Source organism: Capricornis sumatraensis, chromosome 2 (genome assembly GCF_032405125.1).
Source record: "Capricornis sumatraensis isolate serow.1 chromosome 2, serow.2, whole genome shotgun sequence".
In the NCBI taxonomy this organism is placed as follows: Eukaryota; Metazoa; Chordata; class Mammalia; order Artiodactyla; family Bovidae; genus Capricornis; species Capricornis sumatraensis.
This window is the reverse complement of record NC_091070.1, coordinates 175,538,491-175,549,504: the sequence shown is the minus strand read 5'-3', so window position 1 is coordinate 175,549,504 and position 11,014 is coordinate 175,538,491. Positions and strand designations below refer to the sequence as shown.

Genomic DNA, 11,014 nt, shown 5'->3' with positions numbered 1-11,014 from the left:
GTTGCTTAAGTGTGCAGTTTTTGCGTGGGAGTGGAAGCGTGCTTTAAAAAAAAAAAAAAAGAGAGAACGAAGTTAATGCCTTCCACCTTTCTCCTCTTTCTGGGAGTGGGGGTAAAGGAGCGAAGTGGGATGGAGGTAAGGCCTTTCACTAGACAGCAGCCCCTTCTCGCGTATTTTCCGGTTGCGAGCACGGCTTGCTGTGCCGGCAGAGGGCGGAGCCGACGGTGACGCACCCGTGCGCCGCAAGGCACTGTGGGAAGCTCGGGCCGCGAGTGAGGTGGTTGGAGGCGAGGTGGGGGCGGCCGTTTGTTTTCTCGTGGTCTCGAACTCGCGCGTTCTCTTCCTTCCCCGCGGCGAGCGGCGGGGCGGAGAAACGGCGGCGACGGCAGCAGGAGCAGCTGTAGCTTTGGACACCGTCCTGTGCCTTTTCCGGCGAATGGTTCCTCTTCCCCCTCCCTCTCACTGTTTGTTGTGTGTTTGGTGTGTTAAAGCAGGAGCGAGAACGCGAGCAGCGCCATGAGCAACACTACCATCGTCCCCAGCACTGCGGGCCCGGGCCCCAGCGGCGGGCCGGGGGGCGGAGGCGGCGGCGGCGGAGGCGGCGGCACCGAGGTAATCCAGGTGACTAATGTCTCCCCGAGCGCTAGCTCTGAGCAGATGCGGACCCTCTTCGGTTTCCTAGGCAAGATCGACGAACTGCGCCTCTTCCCGCCTGAGTGAGTATCGTCCACCATCACGGTTTTTGCTAACTCCTCCCCAGCCTGGGCCTACCCACACCATTTCCTGCAGGCCCTTGTCTGTGCCTCCCTGGGCCAGGCTGCTTTGGTTGAGGTTGGCTGTTGGGTTTACTTATGAAAGAAATCTGCATTAGGCCTACTACTGATGCACAGAGGCAGAGCCAGGGTTTGGGGGTTTAGGAGACAACTGGCTTCTAATCTTGGGTTTTTTTTTTTTCTTTTTCTTTCTCTTTAAATTGTGCCTGCGTGGTCGTTCTTGGGGCCCTTAAAAGCAAGACAGACTCCATTTTATGTATTTTGTATAGGTTAATTTCCCCCCCTCCAAAAAAAAACGCGTTTGAATTCTTCGAAAAGTAACAAAAATTTTCATTTCTGTGTTATTTTGATATGGAATTTTATAAACTGTTCGCTAACTGCTCGATATTGTTAAGTGATTCTGGCCTATTTAACATAATTCAGTTAATACTCTGACAGACATTCAGTGAGCTTGAAGTGAAGTCGCTCAGTCGTGTCCGACTCTTTGCGACCCAATGGTCTGTAGCCTATCAGGCTCCTCAGTCCATGGGATTTTCCAGGCAACAATACTGGAGTGGGTTGCCATTTCCTTTTCCACAGTGAGACTTAGTACTTTTTAAAATGAGAAGAGTTACAGCTGAAACCTCATATTTTCCTTTGTTTAAATAACGTACACATTTTTTATATTCTAGAATTATTCTTCAGAAGGAATTTTTTAGAACGTTAGTTTTTTTAATTTGGGGTGTACGGGTTTTTGTTTTTATCCTGTTGTCTTGCATTTCTTATTTTATCACAGATGTGTTAAATGAGTGCAATAATTGTAAAAAAAAAAAGCTATAACAAGTTGTGATAAATACTAGAGCAAAAATTTGAAGTAATAAAAACAGTCCAGTGCTCCTTGGGAAGAGTGAAAATTCAGATTTTACTATCAGTGGGTACTCAGTTCCAGCTGTACCTTAAGTTTTTTATGATGCCGCTTAAGTACTAAACAGGAGATTGGAATCCTCAAAGAATCCACTGTTGTGGATGTAATAAATCATTAATAACCTGGGCATGATAAATCTGTGCGCTTGTCTAAGTTGATCATACCGCAGTCGGTATTTATTACTGTATTTCATCATGTTTTCCTTAAAGTATTTTCAGAGAATAGTGTTCTCAAGTGCTGTATTGTCTTTAATTTGGGAGTAAGTACTATAGGTATGGAGGGAGGTTTAGAGTTAATTTACATGAAGTGTAGAATTCTAGGAACAGACTTTTTGTTGAAGTTATTTTAAACAGGTATTTATTTTGACAATGAAGGACAAATGGCTTTCATAATAAGAACTTACGGAAATGGATGTTTTACTGTTAGTTTCTCCCAACATTTATCGTTAGTAGTATTAATAAATGGTAAAATGGCAGGAAATGAAAGTGACACATCTGATTATTATTGATTACTTGATTGTAATCATGTTATTTCTGAAAGTGTATGAGATGCTGGACTTATTTATAAGAAAATTATTTCCAGTCCCACAGGTCATTAAGAATTTTTTTTAAGAGTTGCTGACTATGAAATGGTTTTCTTGTGAAAATGTTCTTTTTATGATACTTTCATAAAAAGATGACAAGTGTGGGATGTTACCTTGGCTGTTGTCTCAAGGGGGTCATGATAGAACAGACTGGCTTTTTGATTTGTAGTCAATGGAATGGTTCCATCCTAACCAGGAGAGTTGTGTGTTCCAGGTAACTTGATGTCTGGGGTGCTATGCATTAAGAGGATTTTTTCCCTACATTGGGAAGAATAAATATTGACACATTTTTGCTGTGACTCCTTCATATATGCGCCCATGTACAGATCATTTTCTTTTCTGAAAATATGTAAGGTTATAATGTAGTGAATTTTACATTACTTTAGTGGCCTTTACAAATTGAATAGTGTGAATGTAGATCCTGTTGTTCATTTAATATTATATGTGTATGAACATAAAGTTTTTTTTGTTTTTTGTTTTTTTGCTAATTTAAGTCTTAATAGATAAGCCGACCTGCACAATTTGGAAATAAATTATTGACGGTTTCTTTAAGCTCCCCACAGTTTTCAGTAGTAGTTTGTTACAGATAATGTGCTATGGAGTCCTGGTAGTCTAAAAGGGGTTCATCTTTCCAGAAGTACTCCAAAAATTTACTCTTTCATAGAATAAGATTAAATGACTTAACTTGAAATTTTACTGATTGTAAATATATTTGTTGCTTGATTTCTTTTTTTTTTAATGGGTGTGTGTTTCTCCCAGAAGGTGTTCATATCCACCTGGAACTCTGACATGCTTGCTTTCTTTTTGTTGTTCAAATGTCACCGATTCACGCTTAATAAAAATGCAACCACTCCCTGCCTTCTCTATTCAATTTAATTGCTTTTTCTCTATAGAGCTGTTCACCAACTGACAAGTTTTAACTCCTCTGTCTTCTAGAATAAGGTTCCTTGGGGTCATCAACATCACTTGAGGGGCCGTTTTAAAGTATTATGTGACTGAGTTCCGACCCACACCTCCTGAAATTCTAATTTTAGCCCCAAATTCCTGTTTGTGGGGAAAATTCCTGGGATCATAAACATTTCACTGAGAACCTCAAGAAGGTGTCTCCCCTTATTTTATTATCAAATCCACCTATTTCTTGGTTCTTTTAAGCCAGAAATTGCTAACTTATGATTCCATGCAGTGATATGACCTGTCTTCATAAAGTAGTATTTTATCCCTCTTTCAGTATGGTAGCCTTATATATACAGAGGAACTAAGTCTTGTATCCTGTTCTACAAATGAGTGAACTGAAATTCACATAGATTTCTATCAGTGTCAGAACTAGTATTTGAAACCTAATGTGATTCTTTTCTACCACTTCATCATGATTTCCTCAGAGCCAAGCAACTTGTGAGTGGAATCATTCTTTTACACCTAATAGGTATTCTTCAAATGTTTGATTTTAGTGGGGTATCAGTGGAGAAAGTCACTGGAGTGCTTATCAGGTAATGATCCTTGAGAAACATATGTCAGTTACTCAATAACTGAAGACTTCTGTTACACTGCAGATAAATCTGTTACTAACTTCTCAGGGACCAAAAAGAGATACTTTCAGGATCATATAAGTAACTTAGTATAGTTAGGTAAGGGAGAGAACATAATTTCTTTAAAATTTTTTTTAATTTAAAAATATAAAATTTATGTTTAAAACTAAATGCAACAATTTACTATGTTTTTTTTAGAACTAAATAAGACACATGAGGGAAAGAGGATGTGAGGTCAACAGTTACTTTTGTCACAGACTTGCTATTTTGTGGGGCTTAAGAGGTAACTTTGTTTATAAGCTCAAAATTCTCTGCTCTGAAATGGTTAGCTCAGTATTAAGATGAGGTTGAAAGAACTGACGCAGACCAGAATTTCTACTTTAGCAGTCATGAATATCAGCTAAGGATCTTGTTAAGAATCAGAGCCTTCCTCTGAAAAGGATTCTCACATTCAGTGGGCTTGAGGTGGAAAACAGTCATCTGAATTTTATGTGTGCATCCCAGAAGATTCTGAAACAAGCCTCAGAGGTCACTGTAAGAAACTAGACACAATACCACCACCACTCTTAGATGGTGAAAGCATCACACAAGGCTTCCTTTTCCCTATCTTGTTCCTCAGTTCTTTTCAACTGCACTGCCTCTTCTATATTAATTCTTAAAGGTAAGGATATTCTTAAAGGTAAATTATGTTTAATTCTTAACAGTCATATTTTTAGCAGTGGTACTTGCACAAAATCCTAGGGTGGGAAAATTAATTTCCGATGTCAGTTCTTAACGTCTCTTTTATTGATTTTAACTGAGAAAAATGTGACAGTATAAATTGCAGGACCAAATGGCAGTGGTTTTACACGACAATTTAAAGTGAGGAGGGATGAATTATTTGCCCTTCTGCGTTCTTACTGTACTTTCTCATAATATTTAAATTGTTCATGTTTTATGTTTACCTCACCACCACTTATAGGTATAATAGAGTAGTCAAATAATGTTACACGCACATGAGTGGGTAGAAAAAAATGTGAATATTTAAGATCACTAAATGGAAATATATTGGAGGCATGTAGGCATACTTTCCTAATTTTTTAGAACACTTGATTGTTTATATTCTTTAATAACCTAATGTTTGATAGTTATATTTTCTTTCAGTTAGATGACAATAGAAGGTGTCAAATAGTAGAGGTCATTTTTTTTTAATTGCTTCACAATGTTGTGTTAATTTCTGATGTACAACAAAGTAGTCAACTATGTGTATATATATACCCACTCCTCCTTGGATCTCCATTCCACCCATCTGGGTAGTCACAGAGCACCGAACTGAGCTCCTGTGCTACACAGCAGCTTCCTACTAGCTGTTTTACACCTGGTAGTGTATATATGTCAGTCGTACTCTCCCAGTTGATCCCACTGTCCCCACCCACGTCTACATGTCCCTTGCCTATGTCTGCATCTCTATACCTGCCCTGCAAATAGGAACAAAATTGGGTCATTGGCAGAGATGTATAGTAGGGTCACTTTTTAAGAAATGTGAGTGCTTACACTTTAGAACATAAAATGATAGCATTTAAAGAGCTTTTTATTTTAGTTGTAAAAATGTGGCTGTCAGAAATAGGAAGAGTCATGTAGCTCTAGTACTAACGATGAAAAAGCTTTATTTTCGATATACTGGGTGTAGCATTTTAAAATTTCAGAACAGTGATGCTTCACATTAAAGAAAAATTGTATCCTTTCAAAAAAAAATCTTCCAGTAAAACTTCTCTAGCAATATGGCTTAAATCCATTTCAGTACATACATTGACAGCTTTGCTTTGAACCTAGATTAGCATCTGTGCTAATAAGGGCAATGCCTTTAAGAAAACTTACGTTCTAGGAGATTAGAATTCTCGGATTATAGATTGATGTTGGTAAAAAGTTTTTATTTTCATATTGTGCCCAAATTATAAGAAAATGTTTCTTTTCAACAAAACTTAATCTGAAACACTTAGTGTGAACAATCTGATGTAATCCAGTTTTTATGCATATATTAAAATCTCATTTACTTAGAAAAGTTGACAATTTACCCTGTTCTAATAATTCAAAAGTATTACAGGATTTCCCTCTTCTTTATTGAGTCTCAAGATATAATTGGCTTGTTAAAGCAGTGGTTCTTTACACTGGGCGCATATTAAAATCATCAGGGAAAATTAAAGATGGCATCATTCAGTACTTCTAATTGTAGTCCTCCCCCCCACCCCACCCCCACTTCGAAGATTGTAATATAAACCTGAGATAATGTGGTTACTTTAGTTCACTGATTTTCAGATAGCTTCTGGTTTGGTGTTAGCAGAGAAACCTACCTTATTTATTCTTTCCTTCCACAAAAAGTTTAATGGCAGAAATTTAACTGTCTATTATTTTTAAAAAACAACTCTGCTCCCTTCCTAATCTTATCTTGCTTAGAGCGATTGTTGCTTGGACCTTAGCTGCTTTTTGTTTTACATAAACAAGTTGCCAAGGAAAGTGACATTTTGTTAATTGAAATTTTGGGTAATAGTTGGGGGTAGCAATATTCCCGTGAGTGCTTAATTTTTTTCTCTGTGTGAAACTGCCCTGAGAGACCCGTAACTATTTATAATGCCTGAGAGTTTTAATCAGCTGTAGATGAAGAAGGACAGGGCATTTAGTAGGCAGGTCAAGAAAACTCATTGTCAAATAGATGTACTTGACCATAATACTCTTTTGTCCCTGAAATGGAAAATTTTTGTTTTTAAGTCTTAAAAAGTTAGCCATATGTAATGAAAAGTTTTCCAAGCCAAAACTAATTACTTGCTATTTGTATTTTTAAATGCCTGGTATTGATATTATTAAATAAATGTTGACATTTTTGTGATCTGTTCAGACTCTGAGACTGGTTTCAAACTGTTTTTAACTTGATGCATTATGAATTTAAACAGTGATTGTTCTGGGTGTAATTTTCTATAGTCAGTTCTGTGGATAGTACTTGATTGAAAAAGACCATGTATTTTTGAACTGGTTAATATGTGTGCAGTTATGTATTTCTCTGCCTCTTATACTTTTGAATGCAAGTATTTGTGAGTCATTCATTTGTGTTTTTGCTTATAATTTCCTCTTCTTTATGTTATCTGTGTATTTTTTAGTGATTCGCCTTTACCAGTCTCCTCCCGAGTCTGCTTTGTTAAGTTCCATGATCCGGACTCAGCAGTTGTGGCACAGCATCTGACAAACACTGTATTCGTTGACAGAGCTTTGATAGTCGTACCATATGCAGAAGGTTTGTGCTTTGTTTAACTATCTATGTGGGCATCCTATGATGACCATCTACCTCAGTGTAGTTTTAGAGTGAGCATTAGTAGCATGTTAAAAAATCTAAGCTATTAACATTTTGAAACCCTTGTTATACTGTGGTCCATAGTTTTTACATGAAGGCTTCCTAACTTAAAATTCAAAATCTGATTTGTTTTTATAAGATATTTAACCTTTTGCATTACTTTAAAACATTTTCAGTTCATTAAAACCACTTCCCTAATCGTAATTCCTTAAGATACATCTACTTAGTTAATTTAATATTGTTTTATATAAAAGTCCTGAAGGTGAATGGTTCACTTCATGAACATTTACACAGAAACCTTCAAATAAATGCATGATGATGTTTCTATTTTGAATAAATGTGACCAGGTTGGTTTTATTTCCATAGTGATTTAGTGATTCTTCTTACCAATAACTTTAAAAAACATATCCCACATTGAATTTCAGTATACCAAGGGTCGCAATGGTTTTGGTTTTTATGAAGTTCAATATTTCCTATAGCTTAGGTGCCAAATGGGCACTGGGTGTTTTGTTTTATGCCAGATTTTCTTGTTCATTCTTGCTATATTTTCTAGAATATCTCTAAATAATAAATTCTTCTCTCTGTTATTTGTGTGTGTGATTTTTGTAGTGGAGAAGGCAAATGCAAAACTCTTCCAGATGACTGAAAAACAGTGGGTCCTCTGCAGCTACAGGGGATTCTAGACATTAACTAAAGGCCAGCAAGCACTCAAGTCCCCCAAGTGTTTTCCTGGTGTAACCATTTGTTAACTACATTTTCTCTCTTTTTACATTTTAGGCTGTTAAAGTAATTTGGCAGAAAAATAATGAGCAGGGTTTTTGGATCTTAAAAAGCCACTGTGACAAGACAACACTATCTTTATTCCACTTTGTGAAATTTTCTAAGACATACTTTTTACTTAGCTTGTTCCCAGTGTACTGCTACTTTATTTGCTTTTTGGTAACTATAAATTTAGTGAAAGAAATCACTGAAATATGTTAAAATTACTGGATTTTATTAACATATGCTGACCAGGGTATAAATGCTTTCCCCTTTCCTTAGTGAACTGGTCAGTGGAAGCAGAATCTAGATACTGTTAACTTTAGTTGCTATCTTTGAATACTGATGTGAACATTTAAAACCATTCCTTGTAAAAATTGTGAAATGTGTCTCGTCCTTAAAACTTAGAAAAATTTCCTCTGTGGTTTTCTAAAGAAATTAAATTGCATTCATGGATAAATTAAGGCATGCTATAAAACAGTAAATCTGTCTCCATGCTATTAAAGTGTATGAGCCCAGTTTTAAGGTTTTAAAGTGTATATATATATATATATGTAGTGATAAACTTGTGAGTGTGTTTTGATTAAGCAATTTCTGTCAGTGTGCCTGTTGTAGGATGACTTACCATCAAGAGAAAATTTACAGAATTCAAATGTAGGATAAGTAAATGTAGAATATAGCTTTTGGAACAAGGGTCAAATCATGTGAGTAATTTGCAAAACACTAGTTAGCCGTATAATTTTAAAAATTCTTTTTGGCCAAATATTATGTCATAGTTCCCAAGCCCTGAACATAATACAGTATATCATATAACAAGATTTCATAAATATTTTTAGACCATAGTAATTTTTATTTGTTTTGAAACAAATATTTAGGGAGTACATTATTAGAATTACAGAACTATTTAGTTACAGAATCTATTAGTATATTACTGGTAATTACTGGTATGGTATGCTGTATTAATGTTGCCTCCACTAAATAACTGATGTACTCAACCCTTTTGTCACCATTCACCCTGGTTTTAGCTCTTAAATTATGCCGTTGCTTCTCGGTCAGTGTTTTAGAGCAATAGACACAGTCTACGGTAAGGAATAGTGTTTAACCAATAAAACTGAGATAGCTGAATTTGGAAGGAACTCTTAATAATAATGGATTTGGGGACTATTTAGGTTCCTTGGTTAATGTTTGTTTCTTTTGTCTGTTTCTTTTTCTTTCGTTTCTACACATTCATGCAGTATTTCATGGTTCTATCAAAGCAGCAGTAAAAAAAATACTCTTGACGCATGAAAATTAACTGGTGAGGGGCCTCATTGCTATTTTTAAATTGTAGTTTTATTTTTAAATAGTCTTTTTTTAATCAGAGGATCAGATGCATGACTTTTTTTTTAATGGATGCAGATCTTCTATCCGGTGTCTCACAATAAATTCAAGAGGATTTTAGTTTGCCAGAAATGTTGCAAATGCACTAATTTTAGCAAGATGTTGATACTTAATATTATCCTCTTGAGACATAATTTTGCATGCAAAATTATCCCATAATCTTTGTAGGTTTGTTAATAATGATGCATTAATGCCCTATATCTAAATCTTCTCCCTTCTCCCCCCCTCCATAACTCTTGGTATCTAAATTGATGACAGCTCTGACACAAGCAAGATAACAGTGCTGTGTAGTATACATTTGTTTTATATTATCGGCACTTCTCAGTTTAGGTGGAAGGAACCATTACCTTTATTTAACAGTGGTTTTTCTTTTTTGTTGTTGTGTTTTACAGTTCTTTTCCCTGGTTCAGCCTGAACTATATACCAGGCCCTGCTGAAAATACCACCCAACAGTTTTCTTCTGCAGCTTATCCAGTTTCTCTTAAGTGCCCTGTACATATTGTATGTTTTATGATGAGATGCAGTTTCTTAATATGTATTACAGAAATACTACTGGTATTTGCAAATATGTAGTTTAATTGTATTATTGAACTCTCATTTTGGGGGCTTGGGCACATTAACAGATTAATCCATCTGTATAGGGCTTTTGCTGTTGGATAGAATTTAAATTGTCTACATAAATATTTGTCTCAGGACCCTTAGATTTTATCTGAATACACAGATTAGGCTTTAAAAACAGACATGTTGTTTTTGGCTTTAGGAGTTTGGCTAAGTTAGCTTTTGAACTGACACTATATAGCAGCATTTTTTGGTATGGTTAGCATGGCACATATTGGAACATAAAGCATTTTACTGTACAGGTAAGGAATGTGCCATGTTTTACTTTTCCTCTTTCTCTTCCCCTCTCACTCACTCCCACACACATCCTGTGTGTATTCAGAGACCTTCAGAAACATTCATATTCATTTTCATGAGTCAGCAAAAGCCCTACTCTTGATTCAACAGAATATTTCCTTTACATACTTTTTTCTCTTAATTTTTACAAAATTGTATGGTAGGTGTAAAAGAAAATCATAGTAACTGTACCATATTATTAACCCCTAAATCAAACTTTTTTTGTCTTGTGTATCTTGATTTTTCTGTGTGCTTTATAGTGAAGCAGCCGACACGAGTCGTTGTTCATAAAACAGCTTTTGAAAGTTGAGAGCACACCCCTGGAGAACCGACTGTGCTTGCTTACGTTTGGTTCATGACTTAAAAATCGAGTACAGGTGATGAAATCTTGGCAGTGTTAACAAAAAAGTAGTGTGTATTGTGCTATTTTTTTTTACTCTAGAAACTTAACCATTTGTAGAGAAAAAGGAAACAAATTTTCACACATTGAAGTTTCATTCTGACATAAAATTAATGATAAATAATCATAGAAATCAAGCTTTATATTTTAGCGAACATAAGTACTTTCAACAAACTCAGGTGGTGTATCAGGGAGACATTTTCTGGGTGTTTTTGTGTGTTTTCTGTCTTGCAGAAGAGTGTGTTCTAATGCATGGGTGTTTCTCTGCAGGAGTTATTCCTGATGAGACTAAGGCTTTGTCTCTGTTGGCACCAGCTAATGCAGTGGCAGGTCTTCTGCCTGGTGGTGGACTCCTGCCTACTCCTAACCCACTTACCCAGGTATTAGTTCTATTGAATTCTTAAAGCATGGAAAGGAACACAGAATGGTGGATAAATCTGAATGTATTTGTGCCTTTTTTGAGTCCTGTGTGA

The 11,014-nt window shown here is 36.2% G+C and overlaps 1 protein-coding gene across 5 annotated transcripts in view; it reads left to right on the top strand.

The window, feature by feature from the left end:
• The first annotated feature begins 516 nt into the window (after positions 1–516).
• The window catches only part of SRSF11 (serine and arginine rich splicing factor 11), a 36,149-nt gene continuing 25,651 nt past the window's right edge, over positions 517–11,014 (top strand). For 4 of the 5 annotated variants that reach the window (XM_068963492.1, XM_068963475.1, XM_068963481.1 and 1 more), the window contains exons 1-3: positions 517–716; positions 6,918–7,051; positions 10,812–10,921. In XM_068963492.1, coding sequence (XP_068819593.1) covers positions 517–716; positions 6,918–7,051; positions 10,812–10,921 — 444 coding nt within the window. Of the gene's footprint in view, positions 717–1,744; positions 1,775–4,356; positions 4,360–6,917; positions 7,052–10,811; positions 10,922–11,014 lie in introns of all 5 variants that reach the window. The other variant, XM_068963501.1, reaches the window with a different exon arrangement.